We start from the raw sequence: 27018 nt of genomic DNA, 5'->3' as shown, positions 1-27018 counted from the left end.
CCCATCCTCTTTGGAACCCCCCTTCAGGTAGTTGAAAGCAGCTATGAAATCCTCCCTCATTCTTCTCTTCTGCAGACTAAACAATCTCAGTTCCCTCAGCCTCTCCTCATAAGTCATGTGCTCCAGACCCCTAATCATTTTTGTTGCCCTCCGCTGGACTCTTTCCAATTTTTCCACATCCTTCTTGTAGTGTGGGGCCCAAAACTGGACACAGTACTCCAGATGAGGCCTCACCAATGTCGAATAGAGGGGAATGATCACGTCCCTTGATCTGCTGGCAATGCCCCTACTTATACAGCCCAAAATGCCGTTAGCCTTCTTGGCAACAAGGGCACACTAGCGACTCATATCCAGCTTCTCGTCCACTGTAACCCCTAGGTCCTTTTCTGCAGAACTGCCGCCTAGCCATTCAGTCCCTAGTCTGTAGCAGTGCATGGGATTCTTCCGTCCTAAGTGCAGGACCCTGCAGATGTCCTTGTCCTTGTTGAACCTCATCAGATTTCTTTTGGCCCAATCCTTTAATTTGTCTAGGTCTCTCTGTATCCTATCCCTACCCTCCAGAGTCACTACCACTCCTCTCAGTTTAGTGTCAGCTGAAAATCTGACCCACTAAATTCCACAGGAGTCTCTTTGGTTCTGCAGAGCATATAAGCACTACAGTCTCCCTAGGGCTGATGGGTGTCCCTGAGATCTCTCTCAGGATCTTACAGGATTTTATAAGAGACCTCGATATAATATACACAACTAAAGAAAGAACCAGAGCTGGAGAGTGGGCAAAGCTATAACTTCTGCAGCAGATGGGCCACTTAAACAGTTACGCCTTCCACATCATTAATGACCATATGAAATGTAGGTTCCCACACTGAACCCAGGCCACCCTTGGAGCTCTTTCCATTAGTGGCTGCAGTATTTAGTCGTCATTTATACAGTTTGTTTTGTAAGTTTATAATGTAGCCCTATGAAAATCCAGTTCCAATAATCTAATCTAGAATTGGTGTTTGGCCTTGCCCAGGAGGGTCGCACAGATGTGTCGTGGAGTAAGTTAAAAGGGAGGGGCTTTCCTGCGTCACAGGTCAGTGTCAATATAGTAACATGGGAGCGTCAGTAGTTCCTTCCCAGGGACAGGGACAGGTGACTGGTTGGCTGTCACGTAGACTGGAGCTATTACTGCGTTTAAGAATCGGTGTGTGGTAGTAATGAGACCTTTGAAGCAGTCCCTATGTGATGGCTGCTGCTGGAGTCCTTGAGCCTGCATTAGTATCTGTTGGGTGCAAAGCCTTTGAGTAGTTGTGCTGCTGTGTGTTGCCACAGCTGCAGTTTGGAGTAGGTGGCTGACCAGTGTCAAAGTGTAATTGCAGCTGGAGACCACGAAAGTATGGAGCACCACAGCATTGGAGAGAAAAGAGTATAGCTCCCAAATAACCACTGTGAATGAATGTGGTCGTTTCTGTGAAAGATTTCAGGCTCCAAGGCAGTCGATCCCACATAGGAGACCCTGGCGGATGCCTACCTCCGCCCCATTGCAGCCCCTAGTCTGGCTCCTCTAGAACCTCCTGCTGAAGTTCTGGCTACTCTTCTCCCTACACGTTTTCTATTTAGACACTCCCTGTCCATGGCTGCACAGAGTCCCAGCACCTCCTCCTCGGCAGTGTTCCCTCTCATTTCTTACGTCCATGTACAGAATGAATTTTGTTATGTGCACCAATATGGAGGCAGATGTGTGGCCGAGAGGTTCAGAGTGTGGGTGTGGGCTCAGGGTGGGGCAGAGGGTTGGGGTGCAGACTGCGGCAGGGAGAAAGGACTTCCCCCAGTCCTCTCGCCGCAGCAGCTCGGGGCCGGGGGAGGGATGCTTCTCCCCAGCCGTGGCAGCTCTGGCAGGGCTGGGGCACCTCTCCCTGCCTGCACGGCCCTTGATAGCCTGCTGTATGGCCGTACAGCTTAGAGGGAACTTACCTCCTCAGCTGCCTCCTGATGCTGGTCACCGTGGCCACACATGAATCCAAGAAGCGGAGGTTGGGTGAGGGGTTCTTTGCAACCATGGGGCCAGCTTCCTTTATCTCATTTGTTTACATCTCTGGGCAGAGTTCCCTTTCGCAATATCCAGATTCCCTTTCAGGGCAGTGGGCGTTATCTGGAATATTCTCCTCACTGTCTCTATCCAGTACCTTAAAATTAATGGAGATATCCTATCTCCTAGAACTGGAAGGGACCTTGAAAGGTCAGTGAGTCCAGCCCCGTGCCTTCACTAGCAGGACCAAGTACTGATTTTGCCCCAAATCCCTAAGTGGCCCCCTCAAGGATTGAACTCTCAACCCTGGGTTTAGCAGGCCAATGCTCAAACCACTGAGCTATCCCTCCCCTCATTGTTTTGAACCTTTGACTCTGACACGTGTTTTTTTGTTACTTGTCCCATGGAATGTTGTTTTTTGAGCTCTGGGGACCATCCATCATTTGAGTGGGGTTGGACCTTCTGTCCTACGTGGGCCTCGGTCCTCCCTCTTGGACTTCAAATAGACCAGCATTTTTCATCAGTGCTGAACCCACTTAAAAATTACAAACTAAATTGAAATGCAGTGAAATGTAAATGAATGTTTAATAGAAAGCAAATTTGTGCTCATAATACCGATAAATCCCTGTGACAAACATTCCAGGCAGACAGTTTGCCTCATCATTTGTTGAGCATCATTGCTTCCCTTGAAACATCAGACTCCGAATGTGGTTAATTATCTAGTGGTAATACCCATTCCAGGGAGGAGCATTCCTTCATTACATGCGTTGCATATCCTGAAATTGAAATTGGAATAAATAGAAGCACAATGTTCTTTACCATGGAAATAAAGAGTGAGGGAGAGTCCACTGATACCGCAATGCACTGTGTGTCAAATTGAACAGCTCTGGATTTGGTACAGTATTACTGTGATGTGAAATGTACCTTATTGCTGTGGACAGAGTTTAAGTGATTTGTACTAAGCGTGCATGCATTTTCAGAGCTTGACATGATTACAAGGTTTGGAATAAATTCTAAGAATTAATGTTTGTTTAATGAAATCTTAAACATTAAATATGAGAAAAAACCTACTAGCGCTTAGCCCAGCTCCCTGCTCAGTGCAGGATTGTTCCATACAGCTCCAGGGTGCTACATTTAAAGCTAGACTGGGCAATGAGGCTTTCACCGCTTCCCTGGAGACCAGGCCACTGTCTCATTGAATTCACTGGCATGAAATTTTTCCTGATGCTCACTCTGAATCTTCCTTTTCTTAATTTCATCCATTAACTCCCCTTGCCCCTTTCGCCACCCTAAAGAGTTGTGCTCTGTCTTATAGTGCAGACATTTCCAATTCTTTGAGACTCTCTATCTATTCCCCAAGAGCTCTGTAATTGTAACTCATTCCTTCCTTCAGCATCTGAATCACATTGGTGCTCTTTCCTGATTCACTCAAGTGTTCACCTATGTCCTGGTATTGATGTACATACAATCCACAATTTGCTTTACTTTCTCCTAAATATTTTCATCAAAGATAACCCAGCCCACCCAGACCCAGATTATCTTGGCCATGTGGTTGTTTGGGAAATGGTGTAGTGTATTTAATATATTACTTGTGCACACCTGAAGAAGGGTTAACTGAAGAGATGAGTTACTCAAAGGCTGTGACTAATAGACCATAGGCCCCCTCAATGTAATGACAACTAAAAGCCAGCAGTGGAACCTTCTAACTACAGGGGAATCAAAAGGAGACACTGTGAAGGATTATCTCACAGTATTGTCTTCATATGCTAGACTACAAGGTCTGTTGGCCTTGGCCAGAAGCTGAGCCTTTGATCTTCTGAACTAGGAGGACTGTGACCGATGCTTTGAATAGACTAGGAATAGCTATCTGCAGCCAAGAGACTTATGTGTATACGCACACTGTACAGTTTATAATGTCTCCTTTTATATGGATAAGTGTAGAGCTCAGACAACTGAATGGCTAATAGCACTTGGCTAGACCTAACTAGAGGGCAGGTGGACACTGCAAACTTCTGTTACACAGCTCAGCCAGTGCACCTCACACCTGCTACCGTCCATTCCTTCTGATCCCTGGAGCTCTGCTAGTGACTGTCCATCCTGACCTGGAGTATCTACCCTCTGTTATTCGTACTACAGTACTACCAAGACACCTCAGACCTGTCCTGCAACTCCCCAGCCCCCAAGGCTCTTGTGAGGAGAATCTGTGCTTCCCTCAATTTTCAGATTACAGATCATTAGTGACTAGAACTGAAACCTATTTTTCCCTTGTGCTTGGATTTGGACCCAGGTGTCCCAAGTGAAAGGCTACTGCAGTAACTTAGTGTGCCAGTGTGGCCCCTTATCTGCTTTATCCCCTTAGCTCTGAGCATCAGAAAGGCACAACATACTGAACTGTTGTTTTCATTTGCATTCAGCCAGATGGACCCCAGAGGATTATGGGACCCAACTGCTGAAACGATACCAAGAAAACTTTGCAGAGCTCTTCATGGACACGCAGATGCTGCTGCGAGGGATCTCAGCTGCACAAAACTTAGCTCCTGGAGAAAGGGAGGTGAGAGGATTGTCTGTCTTTGTATTTGACTAGAGCATGGTATCCTAAACCCTGATTTGTATGAGGAAGGCTAGAGAGGACCCGATTATTACATTCATCATTGCAACATGGTGTGGGTTTTTTTTTTTACTGCAGAAGTTGGGTTAATGTCTCTTTAGCTTCCACCAGGTGCAGCAGAACACAACAAAAGATGGATTCTTGAAGCTAAAAGTTGTCAAACAGCAACTACTCGCTCCACAGCCGAGGAAATGGCTTCAGTTTCTCTTGTTATTGGCATGTCTCATCGCACATTGGTGCTCCTGTAAGCACCCAGTCTGGCTGTCCATTAGCTGCTGCAGGGCTCAAGCATTTTGGTCACGTGACACATGTTCCTGGTATAGGTCTCAGCAGGACAATAGAAAAATGAGAGTCCAGATCTCTAGCAGGCAGATGGGTAGTTGACTAGTCTGTAGCAGATGCATAGAAGTTCCTCTTAGTGTCTTGGTGCCTGTCTCTTGAAGGTAATGGAACAGATTGTGAAGAGGGAGACTGGCTCGAGGGGTTTCAGCTCACTGGTATCTGCAGCACTGGAAGAACAAACTGTGTCGGTGACTGCCGTTTGGCAGCTGCTACTGGCAGCGCGAGAGGCAGAGCTTCCGCTGAACCTGCTCATTGAGGAAATCCGGAAGGAACCCGATGCAGAGTTTTTCTTCCAAACAGGTAGTGATATTGTACTCTGGACAAAGATACTTTCCTTCTAGATCCCATCAGATCCTCCTTGAGGTGCCTTTCTCACTGTTCCCACCAGATCCTTCTCTCTCCATCCCCGCAGACATCAGATGTGGATTATCTACAGATCCTACCTCCCCCAGTCAACAACAAATCCTCACAGATCTCACTCAGTCTACTTTCCTCCTATGCTTTCCTCTCAGATCCCACCAGATCTTTTCACTTCCTGCCCTCCCCCCCGCTTCAGATGTAGTGATGTACATCAACTCTCACCCCAGCCCAGTGAAGTGGTGACTAAACACTTTAGAGGTCAGATAAGCATCTGCTGCTTGTCTGAATCTCCTGGGACACCCTCTAACTTGGCTGGGAAAAATGGCAAAAGCCATCTTGTGTGACTTCCAGCACACCCTCTTTATAGTTGGGGCCGGAAACACCAGAACAACAGCTTTCCATGTGGTGTGATGCGTTGCTAGAATTGTGCAGCGTATTGTTCATTGAAATGAGAGATAAGGGGGCACAGCAGGATTGGAGAACTGATATTTACTGAACTCTTTCAGACAGCGCATCATTTGTCTCTAGAAATTAGCAAAGCTTTTGAGGCCTGGGGAGGGTGTTTGTCTTTCCCTGACTCAGTTCTCCTCCCACCCCCACCCCCTTGCCAGGTAACAGCAATGCAAGTGTCTCACCTCCCTGCACCTGGTTAGCACTTTCAGGGAAAAAATGATTTGAAAGAATTCAGGAGGTACCATCAAACTGAAACCCTATCAGTTTGAAAACATAAGCTAATGGTAAATCCAAGAGCACAGCTGGCACAAGTCCACTGCCTGTCTCTCTAGGACTTACTTCTTCCCCTGAGTTTCCCTGCCAACTATAATCACATTTTCCTACTTTAAAATGATTTTCTTTCCCCAATTACTGAATAATAATCTCACACAAACAAGAGTGGAGCTCAGCCGGCTGATTCACAATGCTGGGAAAGAGTGAAGCTGACTGTACACAAACTGCTGTTAAATGTACCACGTAAACACACTGGAAAAACTAGAGAAAATATATTTATCCCCTAATCTCTTCCACTGCAGCACGGCTGGTTACAGAAGCAGGCAGGATGCACTCAGAGAGAAATGTGATGATTGCTTAAATTGACAGTGTTCTTTAACGAAATTCCTTCCAAAAAATCAGGAAACCTGTTCTCACCCCACCCTCCAAAGTGGACAAGTGTTGAAAACTGTCACTCCTTTATCTCTAGTTGGATTTGTTCTTGGATGGTGTTTTCACAGCCATAACTAATGCCACCAAGGTCTGCACCTTAGTCATTCACCCTCCCCCCGCTCCCAAAGGGAGGCATTCCCACTGAGGGAGGGGCCCCTGTCTGAAATGGGGTGAACAGAGATGAGAGAGCCTGCAGGAACCCCCTCCATTCTTAATATCTTCTCTTCCTTCAGTGGCCACCAGTGAAAGCACAGCCATCGAGATAATACTGCGACACAGCAAGCTGATCTCGGAGGCCATCAAGCAGAGAGCTGGACTGGAGGGCTTGGCTCCGGGAGAAGTGGGCCTCACAGAGGCGGTGAAAGAGGTACTGGTGGGGTGGTAAGGTGGCCCACGGCAGTCCTCTGCTTTAGTGCAATGTACATCCCATGATCTTCCTAGCTTGAAATGTTCCATCCTGATCCAAGTTGAAACCACTTAGATCAGAGTAGAGCATGGCATGCTGGCATCTGTGTTCTCAGAGCTACCCTTCTCTTAGAATGAGGGGATGCCAAACATTTTATGCATCTCTGGCTCCTGGGAAGTTACCAATAGGCCCTCATTTGAGCAAAATGTGGGTGCCCTGACATACAGTTCCAGCTCAGCTCTGCAAAGCGGCCTAGATGCCTTATGGAAAGCACAGCTGGCAACTAGCACGGTGTGGACTGTCCTGTGGGTCAGCAGCTTCCAGACTGCCTGTCATCCAAGTGAAGTATTCATAGGGGACGTGCTGAGAATGATATGGCTGTTGCTATGACTTGGTGGATTTTAGCTGTCCTGTAATGTTGGCAAGCCCACCCTGGCATTCACCTCTAGGAAAGGGAGACTAGGCCACATCGAGCCTGTAGAACTAAAGAGGCAGAAGCAAGCGCTGGGCTCCTCAGCGGCTGGCTAGCTGGTGGGCGAAATTTATTCACGGAGCAGCCTGCGCTGATCAGCTCTGCTCTTGATAATTGATGTTGCAGCCTCTCCGGGGATTTGGTGTTCTTTAGACTGACTATAAATATTTGTCAAAATGGACAGTTCTCTCAAGCCTTGGCCTCATGCAGACTCCCTAGTAACAGCCTCAACTCTTTCCATGCCGTTGCTTATCCCGTACACAGTTTGTGTTTCTATGGCCAAGAAGAGCTACAGTGGGTATGGTACCATGGGATCAGGGTCGAAGGGGAAGGAAATGCCCAGAGGTCACTGGAATGATTTGACTTTAATAGACTATAAATCACAGCATATCCAGGCTATCTCCCAATGAAAGGCTGGAGTTACCAGTTAGCTAACAATGTCATTACCCTCAAGGAAAATAAGCTATTGGGGATCGAAATGGTCCCCACTTCCTTAGAGCAGCAGTGCTAGTTTGGCTCAGTCCAAAAGCAGCCAGTTGATCACTTGAAGTACTGTAACCTCTTCTTTTTTTTAAATCCCCAGAAGCCCTTTCGCTGGTGCAGAGTTATAAACTAAGTAAAACACAATATCTGCCAAACAAAAGTCAGCAGTAGAGGAGGTTTTGGAACAAATTGATAAATTAAACAGTAGTAAGTCACCAGGCCCAGATGGTATTCACCCAAAAGTTCTGAAGGAACTCAAATATGTAATTGAAAAACTACTAACTGTGGTATGTAACCTATCATTGAAATCAGCCTCTGTTCCAGATGACTGGAGGATGGCTAATGTAACACCTATTTTTAAAAAAGGCTTCAGAAGCAATCATGGCAATTACAGGCCAGGGAGCCTATTGGTGGCAGAAGCAGTTGTGTCTGATGGCACAGGTATTAATGGATTTAGCTCAACAAAGAGAAAATTAAGGGGTGACTTGATCACAGTCTGTAAGTACCTACATGGGGAGCAAATATTTGCTGCAATCTGTCAGATTCTGTACCAGACAAATTAGTAGAAACTATAGTAAAGAACAGAATTATTGGACACACAGATCAACACAATATGTGGGGAAGAGGCAACATGGCTTTTGTAAAGGGAAATCATGCCTCGCCAATCTATTAGAATTCTTTGAGGGAGTCAACAAGCATGTGGATAAGACTGATACCGATTTTGATTTTCAGAAAGCCTTTGGCAAGGACTCTTAAGAAAAGTAAACAGTCATGGGATAAGAAGGAAGGTACTCCCATGAATCAGTAACTGGTTAAAAAATAGGAAACCAAGATTAGAAATAAATGGTCAATTTTCACAATGAAGAGAGGTAAATAGCAGGGTACCCCAAGGATCTGTACTGACACGTGCTATTCAGCATATTCATAAATGATGTGGAAAAAGGGCTGAACAAAATTTGCAGACCATGCTAAACTACTGAAGATAGTTAAGTCCAAAGCTGACTGCAAAGAGTTACAAAGGGATCTCACTTGACCGGGTGACAAAATGGCAGTTGAAATTCAGTTTTGGTAAGTGCAAAGTAATTGGGGGGAAAAAAATGGAAAAAAATAATCCAAACTATACATACGAAATGATGGGGTCTAACTTAGCTGTTACCACTCAAGAAAGCGATTTTGGAGTCATCGTGGATAGTTCTCTGAAAACGTCCGCTCAATATGCAGCGGCAGTCAAAAAAGCTAACATTGTTCAGACCCATGAGGAAAAGGATAGATAATAAGACAGAAAACATCATAATGCCACTGTATAAATTGATGGTACGCACACACCTTGAATATTGTGTGCAGTTCTTGTTGTCTCACCTCAAAAAAGATATATTAGAATTGGAAAAGCAGAGAAGGGCAAAAAAATGATTGGGTATGGAACAGCTTCCATATGAGGAAGGATTAAAAAGTCTGGGACTGCTCATTTTAGAAAAGAGACGACTAAGGGATATGATAGAGATCTATAAAATCACAAATGGTGTGGAGAAAGTGTTGTGTTATTTACCCCTTCACATAACACTACTTAGGGTCACCAAATGTAATTAATAGGCAGCAGGTTTAAAACAAACAAGAGAAGGTACTTCTTCACACAACTCACAGTCAATCTGTAGAACTTTGTTGCCAGGGAATGTTGTGAAGGCCAAAAGTATAACTGGGTTCAAAAAAGAATTAGAGAAGTTCATGGAGGACAGGTCCATCAACGTCTATTAACCAAGATGGTCAGGGATGCAACCCCATGCTCTGGGCATCCCTAAACTTCCAGTTGCCCGAAACTGGGACTGGATGACCGGATGGATCACTCAAAATTGGCATGGTTTGTTCATTCCCTCTGAAGTATCTGGCGCTTGCCGCTGTCAGAAATGAGTTACTGGGCTAGACAGACCATTGGTCTGACCCAGTATGGCTATTCTTATGTTCTGAGCTTCTGTTTCTCATAGAGGGGTCTAAACCAAGCTAAAGCAAGTACAGGAATGAAAAAAATATCACTGTCTGCCATGTAACTACTTCTTCTCTCTTGTGTTTCTTTAGCTACTGAGTATTTCTTCTCAGAAGGAGAGTTCAGAGGCCTCCTTGAAAGCAGCTCTGAGCACTGCACAGGAGAAGTCTGTACCTGCCATCAAGATCTGTCAGCTGTTATGCACTGTTCATGAGTCTTTCCCCGGCCTACAGCCAGTGATGCAGGAGCTGGGGCATGTGGGTAAGAAACCTGCAGGTGCCACTCCAGTTCGCTTACACCAGTCTCTGGTAATTGGAGCTGTGTGTGGTTTAATGTGGAATCACAGCATGGAATAGCTGCCTGCCCAACCCCTGTATTGTACTGTTAGAATGGAGCATTCACTAAAGGTGTGCTTGGGATCCTAGTGGATTCATGCATGGCCCCATGTACTAGGAAATGTACTGTAAGGTCATTCCTACATTAGCAGGGAGATAGGTGTTGACCAACCAATCTATTAGACCATCTCTAACTTCAGTGATTCACCCACTACCTTTGTATGTGATTTCATGGGCTAGGCTTTTGCTCAGGAAACACTCAGGCTGTTTGTTAGCTGCTTTGCATGTGCACTGGTTTATTTTCACATGGCGCTATCTCAGCTCTGGCTGTTCACATGATACTGGATCTATGTAGGTTTCTGTGTTCATATTGTAAATCTATTAGCCATCTCGTAGCTTGACCTAAGATAACAGTATTGTCCAGCACAAGTCTGTAGTGACATGACAGCCCTATAGCACAAGGACTATGCAGTTGAGTGGTTGTTTGAACATTCAGGCTGTTTTTCCCACTGTACTCTTAATTTGGCCCTATTGTATGCTTACCCTCTAATTCCATTGATCCATGGTGCTCAGGCAGGATACAGCCAGAATGATCGTGGTAGTGTCAGCGTGGCTGAGGCTGTTCTGATTCTCAGACCCATCCAAACTCCAATACAGATATCATATCTCAAACAGATGGACAGCTCCTCCATCCAGATCCACATTCCCTATCCGTCATAGCATGGATGCTGGCTGGTATACATCAGTACAAAGAATCTGTTCAAATGAGATACAAAACATTCTCCTCCACAGTAGAAAGGACTCTACGAGACTTACTCTGCCAAGTGTAAAAGATTCATTATCTCGGCACAACAATGTCAGTTATTGCCATCTCTACTTCTGGTACCAGGCACCCTGCAGTACCTACCGTCATTGATAAGCTCTCTGAGGGTCCACCTAGCAGCCATCTCAGCTTTCCTCTCTACAGTTCAGGGGTATTCCACATTTTTCACACCCTATGGTGACTAAATGTTCCTAGAAGGCCATATGAGGATAGAGCCTCCAGATAGAAAACTTTCCCTTGCTAGGGATCTAATTATTGTACTGGCAGGGTTAATGGGCCCACTTTTTGAGCCACCAGTTACATGTTTCCTGTTTCATCTTTCTACCAGAACAGACTTTTTAATAGCAATAACATCGACCAGAAGGTAGGGATGATAAAAGCACTAATGGCAGGGCTCCCGTATATGTTTTTTAATAATGACAGGGTGTCCTCGAGACCTCATCCAAAATTTATACCGAACGTAGTTTCTGACTTCCACCTAAACCAGGTTATACATCTACCTGTGTTTTCCCCCAAACTACAGTCGAACAAAGGCAAGCCTGAGCATCACACCCTAGCTATTCATAGGGTGCTCTTTTTACACTGCTAGAACTAAGGCATTTAGGGCATCCCCCAGTCTGTTCATAGCTTATGCAGATGAAAGGTTAGGCCATTTCAACACAGACACTTCCTAACTGGATTTCTACTTATTCTATGAATTAGCCCACATAGACCCACCAGTGAGAGTGACAGCTCGCTCTGCTAGAGCACAAACAGCGTCTGATGCTTCTTTGAGCAACGTTTTGATACTAGAAATATGTCAAGCAGCAACCAGCTTTACTCAGTAGTGGAAGCATCAAGATCTGATGCTCATTGTGGTCGGGCTATCCTGTAATCATTGTCGAGGTATATGGGTGTGGGTTTGCTCGGAGTACCTCAGAAAACAGTCGCTTAGCTTACAGTAGTGGTGATTCTTTGAGACGTGTTGTCCACATCTATTCCAGTGTTTGGTGCATATGTACCCAGTGCACTTGAGTTCAGCACCTGTTGGCCAATGGCGGCTGCTGGGGGGCTGTGCCCGTGCACTATGTGTCCTGGTGTTCCCAACCGAGGGCATAAAGGGCCGGGTGACCCCAATTGCTGCTCCGTTCCTTCGCCAATACAGAATCCAGGCTTAATCAGACCTCATAGTAGCAGGAAGAAGGGCAGGTTATGGAATATATTTGAACAACCAGTCTTGAGGAACTATAGTTCCTGTAATTTGAGTAACCATTTCTTCTTCGTTGGGTGCTTGTCTATATATACTCCACTGTTGGGGTCTCACAAGCAGTGACCTAGATTACAGGAGGTGGGCGCTAAGCGTCTTCCTTACGCACATGGGTCATATACACCTCCGGTGCGTTCTTCGGGTAGTTTATGCACTATAATAAGTGTTGCAGCTCATTGGCAAGTTCAGTTCAGGGGGTGAAATCCTGATCACAATGAAGTCAATGGCAAAACTCCCACTGGCTTCAGTAGGGTCAGGATTTTCACCCAGGGCCTGGGAACATCTGAAGTCCCAAGTTCCTTGCTGCTCATATCTTAGAGGATATTCACTGTAGCATATCCGAAAGAGTGTCTATGGGCTAATCACAAAAGCCTATTTCAGATGATTTAAGGTGCTGAAGGCTACAGGGAGCCTCAGTGCTGTGAGTGGGGGACGCTTCCTGTGCTGGTGTCAGGGGAGTCGATTTGGTCGGTGGGATGGGAGTCAGGTGGAACTGTAGTGGGACTATGAAATGGAAGAGGTGAGATGTGGATGGTGCTGTCTTGGCAAAGGAGGGTGAACTGAAGGGTCGTCTTAGAGTTTATTTTACACTCACTACATTGTCAGTATGCCACAGATTGACGTCTTTAGGTTTCAGAGTTAATGGTGCATTAAAATACATGGGTAATTAACATCTCTCCGCTGTTTTTCAGGCTGCCTGCAAACTCAGGGTGACATCACTGCATTGGTTACACTCAGTTTGTATTTGCAAGATTTGCTCCATAACGACCCAAGTTAGAAACAAATGTCCAAAAATGCAGCCTGGAGTTGCTGAGAACAGTGCTGTGGCGAGGGGTGAATTCTGCGCTAATTTCCCTGGCCACAGATTTGCAGAATTATACCTATAATGAAGAAGCCAAATAACTGTTTGTATTTGTATTGCCTCCACCACACCCATTACCCGAGGGTGTTTTCCTGTAGGCTGGAGTCTGGTGTACATTTTCCAGTTTGTGCCTTTTGGGATTGTGCTGTTGCCAGGGCTTGAAAAATTGTTAGAATCTCTGGAAAGGGGGCATTAAAGAGTGATTTTAAATCCAGTAGAGGTCTATTCAGAAGAGTATGAAGCACCCCAGGTTATGATGGAGAGGGATTCCTGGGACTTACCCTGTTCAATTAAGGGATCTGCATTCACTTTAAATGGAAAATTCAATGCTGCCTTATCTCTGGTGCCACTAGGGTGCCATCATAACAAAGGCCTCAAACCTGCAAATCTTTACCCACACAATAATTTCCCTCATGTGAGTAGGAGGCCATTTCAGAAGTGCTGAGTTCCCTGCAGCTCCGGTTATTCTCATTGGTGCTGAAATGAGAGCTGGATTCTTTTGAAATTCTGCCCAGGTGCTCTGTCGCTTTATCCAACACTCTGTAGATATTGGCATTTTTGACCGAGAAATTGAGGCCAGATGCTCCACTTCCTTGCACCTAATATTGTCATTGCAACCTTCACAAAGTGGGTGTGAAGTGCTGCCATTCGGCTGTGACAGTGTTCTGCACGCATGCAGGCATCTGTTCACACCTGTGCAGAATAGTGCAGGATAAGGAGCTCGTAATAGGCATGGGGTGAGGAAGGCCAGCACCTGGAGTTGTCAGTAAGCACTGAAATGGGAGTTGTTGTCCACACAGGGCTCCTGACCGAGGGAAGTGGGGAGAAGGCTGGAATCAGGAAGTGGAAGGTGAACAGTGAATCCCAGATTGAAGCTATGGACAAGGAGGAGGAGAAGGCTGGGGGCGCAAGCGCCAAGGAGCAGAAGGAGCCCCAAGAGAAAGCTCCCGCCAAGAAGAACTTTGTCTGCAAGGCCTGTGATAAGAGCTTCCATTTCTACTGCCGTCTGAAGGTGCACATGAAGCGGTGTCGCGTGGCCAAGGGGAAGCAAGTGCAGTGTAAAGAGTGCAGTGAGATCAAGACCTCCAAGAAGGAGCTGGAAAAGCATCAGCTGGAGGCCCACGGAGGGCCTGGAGCTGCAGGGACAGCCAAAAAGAAGAAGAAGCGGCTCCCAGTGACATGTGACATCTGTGGAAGAGAATTTGCACATGCCTCAGGTAGGGTTAAACCTGGGAGAGATTCCACAAGCGGCAAGGGAAGAGGTGCTTAGATACCAGGGTAATGGTCATGTTAACAACACATTAGATCACCTGAAATCAGAGCCCCCCTCCCTCACTTATGCATTAGGGACTCTAGGGGAGATTGAGAAGCCCTGAACTGCACTGTGGAGAGGGGACTGCAGTTGAATTCATTTCACCTCCCCTGCTAATTGCCCCAGCTTCTTGCATGATCGTTTATTCCACCACTGCATGAGGCTCATGTAGGAAAAGTGGGGCTGCTGGCAATTTAAAAGGCCTCCAGAAATAATTGCACTGCAAGATGGACTGTTCAGTTCTTCAGCTGGTGGTAAGGAAAGGGCCAAAGCTTCTTGTGCACTGGGTTCCTTTTCCTCCCACGCCCAAGCCTCCCTGCTCTCAGCGTGGCGGATGGGATAGCATCGCTCTATGGGCAGAAGGAGTTCACTACCATGTCATTCTTTCCTCTCTCAGCAAGTGGCAGCTAGGGAAGCAGTTTGGGACTGCTGGCTGCTAAGAAAATCAGCTCCTTTGAACTCCTTTGAAGTGAAGTTAGGCAGTCATCCGGTGATCTAGTGTCAGGGCTGGGATGGGGTATTGCTTTTGCACAAAATATCATAAGAACATAAGAATGGCCATACTGGGTCAGACCAAAGGTCCATCCAGCCCAGTATCCTGTCTACCGACAGTGGCCATGCCAGGTGCCCCGGAGGGAGTGAACCTAACAGGTAATGATCAAGTGATCTCTCTCCTGCCGTCCATCTCCACCCTCTGACAAACAGAGGCTAGGGACACCATTCCTTACCCATCCTAGCTAATGGCCATTAATGGATTTAACCTCCATGAATTTATCTAGTTCTCTTTTAAACCCTGTTATAGTCCTAGCCTTCACAACCTCCTCAGGCAAGGAGTTCCACAGGTTGACTGTGCGCTGTGTGAAGAAGAACTTCCTTTTATTTGTTTTAAAGCTGCTGTCCATTAATTTCATTTGGTGGCCCCTAGTTCTTATATTATGGGAACAAGTAAATAACTTTTTCTTATTCACTTTCTCCACACCACTCATGATTTTATATACCTCTATCATCTCCCCCCTTAGTCTCCTCCTTTCCAAGCTGAAAAGTCCTAGCCTCTTTAATCTCTCCTCATATGGGACCCATTCCAAACCCCTAATCATTTTAGTTGCCCTTCTCTGAACCTTTTCTAATGCCAGTATATCTTTTTTGAGATGAGGAGACCACATCTGTACGCAGTATTCAAGATGTGGGCATACCTTGGATTTATATAAGGGCAATAAGATATTCTCCATCTTATTCTCTATCCCTTTTTTTAATGATTCCTAACATCCTATTTGCTTTTTTGACTGCCGCTGCACACTGCATGGACGTCTTCAGAGAACTATCCGCCATGACTCCAAGATCTCTTTCCTGATTAGTTGTAGCTAAATTAGCCCTCATCATATTGTATGTATAGTTGGGGTTATTTTTTCCAATGTGTATTACTTTACTTTTATCCACATTAAATTTCATTTGCCATTTTGTTGCCCAATCACTTAGTTTTGTGAGATCTTTTTGAAGTTCTTCACAGTCTGCTTTGGTTGTAACTATCTTGAGCAGTTTAGTATCGTCTGCAAACTTTGCCACCTCCCTGTTTACCCCTTTCTCCAGATACCTTTGTGCCGGGTGTTAACTGCTGCCCTTGGTCTCCTGCCCCCAGGAATGCAGTACCATAAGCTGACGGAGCACTTTGATGAGAAGCCCTTCTCCTGCGAAGAATGTGGTGCCAAGTTTGCAGCCAACTCCACCCTGAAGAACCATCTGCGGCTGCACACCGGAGACCGCCCCTTCATGTGCAAGCACTGCCTCATGACCTTCACACAGGCCTCCGCCCTGGCCTATCACACGAAGAAGAAGCACTCTGAGGGTGAGCCTGCTGGAGCCTCCTGCATCCCCATTGTGCCCAGGGCCTGCGTGCCTTTGTGTGTGCTTGGAGGAGGAGCATGGCCTGGCAGATAAAGCACAGGGCCGCACTACAGGTGCCCTGGCTACAGAATGGGATATTAATATTTACATACGTGAGGAGTCATCGCTTCATCCATCCACGCCTGGCTACCTCTGCTGCTCCTGCCTGGCTGATGGGTTGTTCCTTCAGCCTCCCTTTTAACGGCTCCTCTGCTTTTGTCCTTGGCTGGCGCCTGTCTCCCTGACTGCCCACCTTTCTCTACCCTTATCTACTGATCATGGTTTCAGCTACCCACACTAGCGGTTGATGCAGATCATTCCCCAGCTGCCTCTGGCATCACCCTGTCACTGCCCAGCTGCCATCTCACTCTCTCAAACAGACCTTCCCGTGTTCCCTCTCTCTGCCTTTGTTCTCTGTGTCCACTCTCCTTCCTGTCTTCTGGGCCCACAGCTCCAGTGTCTGTTGACTCCTCCCCTCAGCCCTTCATTGAGTCCTTTGCTGAATCACTGCTTCTCCCTGTCTGTTAAACCTGCCCTTTCCTCTCCATCCCCACTGCTGAAACCCCAGTCCCCCACCTGGGTCTTCTTTTGCCTTGATTACTGCTGGCTTTCCTGCTTCTTTAGTCTGTCCCAAGCACAGCTGTGAAACTCCTCTGACCTCAGTGCCCGCTCCTGGAATCCCTGGGTTGGCATCCTGACTTCTACTGTCTCCCATACAAGCTCCAAGACCTTGCCTGGAAGGCAGCACATACTGTTGTCCCCACCTAGTCCCTGTCTCTTCTCCCCCCCATTCTCGTCCCAGGCCTCTGCCCCACTCTTCCCCCTTTGTCTCTTCAATCCTGTTTGAAACCATGGAGGTTCTACGGCCTGTGCTGTGCAGGAGGTCAGACTAGCACAGTTGTCTCTTCTGACCTCATCTATGAAAGCAACCTGCCTTCCCCTCTTCTCTGCAATAGATTTTCCCATAAGACATTTTGATTACAAATTCAAAACACAACACATTTCCATTTCGGTTTTCAAAAACTGAAAAAGTTCCTGCTTTAAAAAAAAATTTAAAAAAGATTGTATTCCTTTTCTCTTCCTTCCTCTTTTTCCCTTCTGGAAAAAAGGTACAAAAAGTAGGAAATGGGGAGAAGGTGGGGGGAACCCCCCAAATCAAAACCCATTTTTGGAAGGTTTTGAAAAATTAAATAAAATTAGAATTTTTGCTTCATTTTAATTTTTTTCACTGAAAAATATAAAAATCAAACTGTTTTTGCAAAACATATACATTTCAAGGAAATTGCACTTTAGACTGAAAAATGTTTCAGAAGAAACATTCCACCTCACTCTACTCATCAGTGCTTCCTACATCCTCCCTCATAGAATCATAGGACTGGAAGGGACCTCATCTAGTCCAGTCCCCTGCACTCATGGCAGGACTAAGTATTTTCTAGACCATCCCTGACAGGTGGTTCTGTTAGACTGCTGCCTTGGGTGTGTATCCTTGTCTCATGGAAGCTTGTAAGCTCCTCTGAGCAGAGAATGTCTTGCTATGTTTGTAAAGCACATTGCAAACTTGTGTGCAAACAGTATAGATGTTTTACAATAATAATTCTGTGTCTATAGAACAGCTGGTGGTTAAATGGTCTGCATTGTAGCTGCACGTGTGGTATTGTCTGTGATTGTAGTCAGAGAGAGCTCATCTTTTGCACACAAGGTTTTGTGGTTTGGATGCCCGCGTCTTTGGGAAGGACTGCTTTTGTCTGGAAGTTTGTATTGTGAGCAAGGTGTCTGTTCCATGAGAGCTTTTGTGTTCCGTAACCTCCTGCCTCCTTTCCTGAGAAGTGAGCTTACGTTGTTCAGAAATCCTGTCCCCCTTGTCAGGGCCAGCTGGAGAAGTTCCAGCCTCTGATCTTGGCTCTCACTGCAGGGAAGATGTACGCCTGCCAGTACTGTGATGCGGTATTCGCCCAGTCCATTGAGCTGTCTCGTCATGTGAGGACTCACACCGGAGATAAGCCATATGTCTGCAGGGAGTGTGGGAAAGGATTCAGGCAGGCCAATGGGCTCTCCATCCATCTGCGCACCTTCCACAGTGAGTATCTGAGCCCTGCCATGCCTCAAACAGAGTCCTTCCCATGGGGCAGAACAGCCGCTGGAGCTCCTTAAACAAATGGTCATCAGAATGTGACTGAGAGGCAGAGATGAAGGGGCAACGCCATATTCAAGTGCTTGATGTTCCAGACCACAGCAGTCCTTGCTCTGCCAGGGGATGGAAGGGGGTGTCCTGAAGCTTCATGGGCACTATGAATGACAGCAGTCTGGCCTTTCACTGATGCTTCCATGGTGGGAATTTTTCCTCCTGGAAAGGGAAAGGCTGTTGTTAAGAAGCTTTACATTCTGGACCTAGGGGTGGGATCTTCTCAAGGAAACAGCAAAGTCTTAACAACACAGGCCAAGGGAAAGGGGGGCTCCAAAGAACCAACTGGGAATCTTCATCACTGTAAGTGACAGGGGAAGAAAGAGGGGAATGGTACCTACCTGCAAAGATCCTAAAACTCAAAAGTTTGCTATTGCCTGGAAATAATTAGCATCTCTTTTCCTCTCTTGCTCCCCTCTTTCTGCTGCCTCTTCTCATTTCTTTTCTTCTTGATCTGTCTGTCTTCCTCTCTCCTCCCCACCCCTGCTTTTCACCACCTCTTTGTGGGAGCAGATATTGAGGATCCGTATGATTGCAAGAAATGTCGGATGAGCTTCCCCACCCTGCAGGAGCATCGTAAGCACATTCACGAGGTCCACTCCAGGGAGTACCATCCTTGCACTACCTGTGGAAAAGTCTTCAGTGCTCCATCCCTCCTGGAGCGCCACATGGTGACCCATGTTGGAGGGAAGCCGTTCAGCTGTGAGATTTGTGACAAAGCCTATCAGGTGGGCTGGGCTCAGTGTACATGTTACCCCAACACCCCAACGTGTTATCCCATCCCTCCAGCATACCCCATTACATGTTGCTTTTCAGAGAAACCACTCACTGACCGTGTGCAATTAGACACTCACACAGGGCAATGCCTCCATTGCAAAAGGAACAAGACTCCTTGTTGCTCAGAGCAGGGGTTGTCCTGTGACCAGTAGAAAGAAGACAGGCGTACAAACAAGGACAATAGAAATCTGTAGGCTCTGAAAATGTACCAGTTGCAAAGATTTAGATAAATGCCTGCCCTGGACTCCCCAGAATCTGAGCTTTGACTTCAATATAAAGTTTCTAGCCTTCTTGGCTGCTAAGAGCCGTTAGAATGGAATTCTCCATATTGCATATGGCTCCGAAGCAGCAGGGTATGAAAATGTATCCCCAAATGGGGCCCATAGTGAGGAAAATGGGAAAGAACTAATAGTGCTGGGCTTTTCAGACGCGGTGGGGTGAATTATTTTAGTAGCGCTCCCATGCTCTCTGAGCCCCACTCAGGATGCTATACTGCTGTTGTAAATGAGTTACAGTAACACAAGCGAAGTATTAACTGTGCTGAGTGGCACGGCGTGGGTTGGGATCAGATCGATGAGCAGCACAGTTTGCTGTGTCTCTTCCCACTGAGCACAGCCATCGTATCCATGTGGCCTTCTGACCACCGCCTCTTGCTGTCACATTACCCTGTGGAACAGCTTTGCCATTGTGACATGGTTTGATTTATCTCTTTACAGCAATTGTCAGGGTTATGGTATCACAACCGCACCCATCACCCTGATGTCTTTGCAGCTCAGAATCACCGCTCGTCCAAGTTCTCCTCCCTGCAGTGCAGTTCCTGTGACAAAACCTTCTCCAGCACTACTGCTCACAAGAGGCACGTCAAGGCAGAACATGCGGGTAAGAATCCAGCGCTGTGTGCTCTGGGGAGCCAGTGCTGTGGAGATCGAAGTGAGCTGCATGAATAGCCCTAGCCTGGCAGGATTGTGCACAGCAGTCTTCTGAGACTATATCCCGTCAAACCAGTCTTCGCCAGGGAGTCCCCTCTCTAGGTATGTCTACACTACAAGTAAATACCCGCTGCTGGCCTGTCAGCTGATTCAGGCTTGCAGGGTTCAGGTTACGGGGCTGTTTAATTGCAGTGTAGACATGTGGGCTTGGGCTGGAGCTAGGCTCTGGGACCTCGTGAGGGGGGAGGGTCGCAGAGCCTGGGCTCCAGAACAAGTCTGACCATCTACACGGCCCGAGCCCAAGTCAGCTGACACAGGCCAGCCGTGGGTGTTTAACTGCAGTGTAGACGTACCCTCTGTGTGATTAACTAGTTCCGGAACAACCTCCCTTTGCTAAGTCATCTCTCCCAAGATGCTTCTCGTTACTGTAGTGAGATGGGCTCTTGCTGACACGGCCCCCTTGAGAACTGGTGTGTGTCTAGGTCGGGAGCCCTAGCCCAGAGTGACTGTCTGATCTGGAAGGAACTTTGAGCCCACATCTCTCCCATGCTCTTGTTTTCAGATGTGAAGTTTCACGAGTGTGAGAAGTGTAAGGAGCTCTTCCCCACGCTGGCTCTGCTGCAGGTCCATGCCAAGTGCAGGCACTCAGGTCTTTTTAATTATTATTTGTATTCCCATAGCACCTAGGGAACCTATATCATGGACCAGGCCCCCACTGTGCTAGGTACTGTACAAACCCAGAACAAATAGCCCTTCCCCCAAAGCGCTTGCAATCTAAATATAAGACAACAGACAACTGATGGATACAGAACAGAACGGGGAGAACAAGGAAACAATCAGACACGACTGGTCAGCACCAGTGGACTCAGCTCACCAGCAGCTGTTGTCGAGTGCTTTGTAGGCATCATGGGAAAGGAGAGTTTTAAGGAGAGATGTGAAGAAGGCTAATGATGTGGCTTTGTTGGTGTTTACGGGGAGCTCCTCCAAGACATGAGGGGCAGTGTAGGAGAAAGCACAAAGGGTCTTGCTTGAAAATGTAACAAGTGGGCGATGGAGGCTGGCATCATGAGCCCATCAGAGGTGGGAGACAACATCTCAGTAGTGAATGAGATATGATAGAGTGGGGATAGGCTGTGAAGGGTCTCGAAAGTGAAATCAAACATAAGCTATTTGTAATGGTAGAGAAGAGGGAGCCAGTGGAGGGACGCAAAAGGAGGGGGGCGCATGTCGTGGTCAATGCAATGAGCTAAGAGAATGATCCTTGCAGTAGCATTCTGAATGGATATGAGTGGGGCAAGGTTGCCTTTGTCCAGGCCCAGGAGAGAAGAATGTTGCAGTAACCAAGACACGAGATGATGAGAGCCTGACGGAGAGTTGTTGCTGTGTGGATGGATAGGAGAGACCATATCTTAGGGATGTGATGGAAGAAGAATCTGCAAGATTTAGACATAGCTTGGATGTGAGGCCCTAGAGAGCATTCCAAGTCACAGATGATGCCCAAGTTATGGGCCTGAGTGACAAGCCTGATGGGGTGTTGTCCACAGTGATCAAGAAAGGAGGTGGGGGAAAGGTTTGGAGGGCTGGAGAAATTAAGAGCTCTGTTTTTGCCATGTTGAGCTTCAGTTGATGGCTAGACATCCATAAGGAGATATCAGAGGGGCAGGCCGAGATTTTAGTTAGGACAGAACGAGACAGGTCTGGAGTAGTGAGGTAGATCTGTGAGCCGTCAGCATAGAGATGGTAGTTGAATTTGTGTTTGCAGATGAGATTATCCACAGATGAGATGTAGAGGGAGAGGAGAAGGGGATAAAGACAGAGCCTTGTGATACCACCACAGACAGCTGGGGTGGGGTATGAGAAGGATCCTCCAAGGACATGCTGAAGGAGTGATTAGAGAAGTAGGAGGAGAACCAGGAGAGGACAGTCAGGGAAGCCAAGGGAGAACATGATTTCAAGAAGATTAGCATGGTCAGCGGTGTCAAAGGTGACTAGCGGGTCAGGGAGGCTGAGGATAGAGGACTGGTTCTGAGATTTGGCAAATAGCGGGACACTGGAGACTTTGATGAGAGCAGTTTCAGTAGAGCTGAAGGGGAGGAAGCTAGTGTGGAGAGGATCTGGAATGGAGTTCCACTTTTCCAGTTCCATACAGTGATCGTAGACCGTATGTTCCATGAGTTTAGAGCAGGGGTGGGCAAACTACAGCCCGCGGGCCGGATCCGGCCCCTTAGGGCTTTGGATCTGGCCTGCGGCACCCCGGCCCCCGGGCGGGGGGCCAAAGGGCTCCATGCGTTACCTTTGCCTCCAGCACCGGCCCCCGCAGCTCCCATTGGCCGGTAACGGGGAACCGCGGTCAATGGGAGCTTCCGGGGACGTACCTGGAGGCGCAACAAGGGCAGTGCGTGCAGAGCCTTGTGCATCCCAACCCCCTGCCCTGAGCCCCCTGCCATACCCCGCACCTCTCCTGCACCCCAACCCCTTGCCCTGAGCTCCCTGCTCCATCCTGCACTCGTGCACCACAACCCCCTGCCCTGAGCCCCCTCCCGCAGTCCGCACCCCTCATGCACCGCTGCCCTGAGCCCCTCCTGCACTCTGTACCCCGCCTGCACCCCAACCCCCTTCTCTGAGCCCCCTCATACATCCTGAACCCCCTCCTCTGCCCCAATCCCTTGCCCTGAGCCCCTTCCTGCACACCGCACCCCCTCCCACATCCTGCACTCCCTCCCTGCCCCGGCCCTGCATACAATTTCCCCACCCAGATGTGGCCCTCAGCCCAAAAAGTTTGCCCACCCCAGGTTTAGAGAGAAGGGGAAGAGGGACTAGTTTGTGAGGTAGGTGGGGTCAAGGGTGTGTTTTTAAGATGGGAGAAACTAAAGCATGTTTGTCTTGTGAGGGGAACGAGAGGAGAGTGAGAGATTAAGGAGAAGAATAAGGGAGGGTGTGAGGGAGATCAGGAAATGGGTGGAGTCACTGGGGCAAGTGGAGGGGTTGGAGGAAGAGAGCAGATGAGAAACTTCTGTGTCTGTGAGCAGAGGAGGAGAATGTTGTAGGAGGGGAGGCAGAAAGTAAAGGCAAGCTGAGGGGAGGGAGAAGGTCACTCATATTTTGTCAATTTTTTCATGGAAGAAATCAGCAAGTTTCTGTGCAGAAAGAGAAGTGGGGGCAGGAGGAAGATGGAGGAATGAGTCAAAGGTGGCAAAAAAGGCGGCTGGAATAGAGGACGTGGTGTTCAGTTCGGTTGGAGAAGGAATGTGTTCATCTAGGAAGATGGCAGAAGTGATGGAGGAGAGAACGAATGTGTAGTGGAGGAAGTCACCTTGGTTGCAGGAATTTGGCCAAAGAAACACTGGAGCAGGAGTGGAGGAAGCAGATGTTGGGGGTGAGCCGGGACTGCGGGTTGGGAAGACGGATCTTGCAATGGTCTTTTTAAATCAAAATTGGGTGTTTTTTCTAAGCCATCTGCTCTAGTTCAAACAGGAATTAATTCAGGGCAGTCCTATGGCCTGTGTTGTGCAGGAGGTCAGACTAGCTGATCACAATGGTCCCTTCTGGCCCTATAGTCTATGAATGTATGAGGTGAGATCAGAGAGGAAGGCGGGTGGATGGTAGATGACAGAAGCATGGCTGGGGAGAGGAGAGAAGGGTTGGTTGCAGTAGTGCTGAAAAGAGGAGAAGGAGTGGGAAGGGGGATGGTGGCAGTAGTAATGGGAGAGGAGAAGCCCAACAGCTCTACCAGAGTCTGATGCAGGGCAGGGAATATGAGAGAAGGAGAAGGCTGCTCTAGAGGCAGTGTCAGGTGAAGGGATCCAGGTCTCTGTAAGAGCCAGGAGCTGGAGAGAGTGAGGTAAGAAGAGGTTGTGGATGGCTGAGATCTCGGTGGAGATGGAGGGGGTGTTCCAAAGACAGCAAGAGAAGGGGGATGGAGGGAGGGAGGAGGGAGATGGGTATGAGGGGTGGAGGTAGTGTCAGGGATGGGTTTGGCAGGTAGCGAGGTTGGGGGATGGAGGGAGGGCCAAGTTTGAGGCAGTTATCTCCCGAGGTGGGATCTGGATTTGAACTGGTCGGAGGAGATGGGAAGAGAAGCAGGTGGAGCTGGTGGGAACTGTAGAGGGGTGAGGGTAACAGGAAGAGGCGATGGAGTCAATGCAGGCAAGAGAGGGGGATGGAGACTGTGATGCAAAAGAGGGGGTGGGGAGAACTATGCGTGAGAGGCAGATGGTCAAGATAAAACCAGAACCCCAAAACAATCCACACCATAGTGCAGTCACAGAGCGCAGGCAGGATCCCTCACCAGACACCATCGCTCTATGTCCCATCCCTGCACACGCCCCTGTGTGGCTCATTGCAGAGCCTCTCGCACACTGCTCCCCATTGTCTCCAGCAGCGCACTCCTTCCTCCCATGGCTCTCTGCTCCTCCAGTGTGTTCCACTCAAGTGATGCTTTCTCCATGTCTCTTACACAGGGACCCAACCATTTCGCTGCTTGTACTGCGCGGCCTCCTTCCGCTTCCCGGGGGCCCTGCAGCACCATGTCACCACCGAGCACTTTAAGCAGATCGAGAGCACCTTCACCTGTGGGCTGTGTGGGGAGCTTTTCACTACTCGGGAGCAGCTGCAGAGTCACTACAGCGCTGAGCACCCAAAGGTGACGTTCACGGAATGCCAGGCCACCGCTGCCCAGCTTGTGCAGGTAACTGAGTCCTCCAGTCGCAGGCAGTCACCATGGGCACCAGGCAAACCTCATGGAGGGGAGCTTGGAATAAGTGCCCAAAGTTGGAATGTCTCTGCTGGGGGGTCCATCCCTCTCCTTCCTCCCCTGCATCCTCCCAGCCCCATTATTCTCTGCATTGGTGGGCCTCCCCAGCTCCCCTACTTCCACTCCTGCTCCGCAGCTCCCCCCTCAAAAAAGCTTCTGTTCTGAAGAATCCAGTAAGGCCATGTCTGATAGGTCCTTCGGCTGCTTGGAGCTCCTGGGCTCTGGTATGCAAAGCACAGGGGTGGGACTGGTTTGCGGGGGGAGGAAGGAGGGAGCCCTGTCAGTGTGTTAATACTTGAACACCAGTCAGGACTTGGGGAGCAGGAAGTGCTGAGGCTCTGTTCAAACTGAATTGGTTCCCCATCACGAACAGCCCTGTACCTCCACGCTGTTCATTCCACAGACTCTGTCTCCCGTTCTCACCCATGCTCTTGGGGAACTGAGGCGGAAGTGTTGGCGGGATGTGTGGAGCAGACTAGTTACTCAAAGGAAGAGTCTATTGGAATCCAGATGACATTCCCCACTAGATAATACCTATTTTGTAGAAGGCCAAATTTTAGGCCTGGAACCCCATTCTGCCCCTTTAATATTGAAGCGATCAGCAGAGAATAGCTCTTCGGATGTGGGAGCCCAGTGCGTGAGATTCCCTGGGATGGTGTTCCACTAGTGTGCAATCATAGAATCTTTATGATCCAAGACTGCATATGGTGCTAAATTATAGCAATTTTGTGAAGAGAAATATTTAAATTGCTTGCCTGACTTCTCTTTTGCATCACTGGTGCGTGCGGCTTGGAGTTTCCCATTAGGCTCATGCCTATTGTAATTGCACTCCTCTGGCGTGAAAGTAAATGTTATCATTAGAGCTTGGGCCGAGACTCATGCAGACATTGGAGCAGTTTAGAGGCAAGCTGCTGTAAGTGTCTCCTTGACTCTCCCATTCAGGTGATTCAGACATCGGAGCAAGGAGAAGCAGCCGAGCAGATGATCACCTTGGACGAAGCCCAGCTTGCTGGCTCCCAAGTCTTTGTGACGTTGCCAGATCCCCAAGCTAACCAAGCTGGCTCGGAGCTGGTGGCGGTGACTATGGAGGACTTGTTTGATGACAAAGTAACTCTGATTTGTGAAGAGGCTAAGTGAGGCGTGGCTGAGAGCACTTGGAAGGGAAGCCACCGGGCTGGCTCGTCGGCTGTACGTGCCGAGGTGTGCTGCTCTGGCAGTGAGATTGGGTTTTTTCCAGCAAAAAAACTGCCAGTGTGAGACTGGAAAAAGAAGTGACACACTGCAGGCACAGCACATCTGAACGTGAGAGATTGGCAGTACTCACTCTGCTTGGAAGTCATGGATCCAAGATGGCGTCCTTCCCTAGCAGGGGCGGTGGGCAGCAGCTTTTGGTTCTGAGGGAGCGGGCCACATGTCCCTTCCAGCCCAAGGAAAATGGTTTGAGTCATAGGAAAAGAGAGAGATGGAGCACAGCTAAGCAAGGGGTCAGGGGGGAAACAGAAGAGTGAGACGGAGGGAATTTGGGGGCTGCCAGTTCAACAACCAAGAGCCAGACTAAACGCTGCTCTCAGCTATGTTGGGGTGCTGGTGACAGATGCTCATGGAGAAATCAGAGAGTATACACGGACACACAGGATATTTGCGAGAGCATAGATCTGTGTGGATAAGGCAGGTTCTGGCACACTGCTTCTTGCCCCCTCTCACATGGCTACACTGCTCTTGAGGCCCTATGATGTGTCTACACTGCGTTTTAAACCCATGGCAGCAAGTCTCAGAGCCTGGGTCTACAGACTCAAGATCACAGGGTTCGCTCTACAGCACTAAACAGCTGTGTACATGACTGGGCTTGAGCTGTGACGCCCAGACATTCCCATAGAACATTTTGCCGCAGTGGGGCCATCCCTTTGGATCTCTGCTCAAGCTGAGGTTTCAGGGGCATTGCCCGAAGTGTCTGTCTTAACCTGACAAAGGGAAATCCAAAGCTTAGTCATGGGAATGAAAAGAAGGTGTCTGGGGCTGGCAGCTGTAGGGTCTCAGGATCAAGCAGGTGGGAAAACTGTTGTGCACAGTTACAGGATGTTGGGTCATCTCTCTCAGCAGATT

At 48.2% G+C, this 27018-nt stretch overlaps 1 protein-coding gene across 2 annotated transcripts in view; it reads left to right on the top strand.

Moving 5' to 3' along the window:
• Positions 1 to 26431, top strand: part of ZBTB40 (zinc finger and BTB domain containing 40) — a 61380-nt gene extending 34949 nt beyond the window's left edge. Inside the window, exons 7-18 of one of the 2 annotated variants that reach the window (XM_034753507.1) lie at positions 4423 to 4559; positions 5060 to 5258; positions 6710 to 6843; positions 9908 to 10076; positions 13882 to 14298; positions 16030 to 16236; positions 18187 to 18351; positions 18970 to 19184; positions 19950 to 20112; positions 20725 to 20811; positions 24623 to 24849; positions 25858 to 26431. In XM_034753507.1, coding sequence (XP_034609398.1) covers positions 4423 to 4559; positions 5060 to 5258; positions 6710 to 6843; positions 9908 to 10076; positions 13882 to 14298; positions 16030 to 16236; positions 18187 to 18351; positions 18970 to 19184; positions 19950 to 20112; positions 20725 to 20811; positions 24623 to 24849; positions 25858 to 26052 — 2315 coding nt within the window. In that variant the 3' untranslated portion in view covers positions 26053 to 26431. The remainder of the gene's footprint in view (positions 1 to 4422; positions 4560 to 5059; positions 5259 to 6709; positions 6844 to 9907; positions 10077 to 13881; positions 14299 to 16029; positions 16237 to 18186; positions 18352 to 18969; positions 19185 to 19949; positions 20113 to 20724; positions 20812 to 24622; positions 24850 to 25857) is intronic. The other variant, XM_034753508.1, reaches the window with a different exon arrangement.
• Positions 26432 to 27018: the final 587 nt, after the last annotated feature.

This window comes from Trachemys scripta, chromosome 19 (assembly GCF_013100865.1).
Source record: "Trachemys scripta elegans isolate TJP31775 chromosome 19, CAS_Tse_1.0, whole genome shotgun sequence".
Classification (NCBI taxonomy): Eukaryota; Metazoa; Chordata; order Testudines; family Emydidae; genus Trachemys; species Trachemys scripta.
Note: the sequence above shows the minus strand (reverse complement) of the source record. Positions and strands in the feature narration are given on the sequence as shown.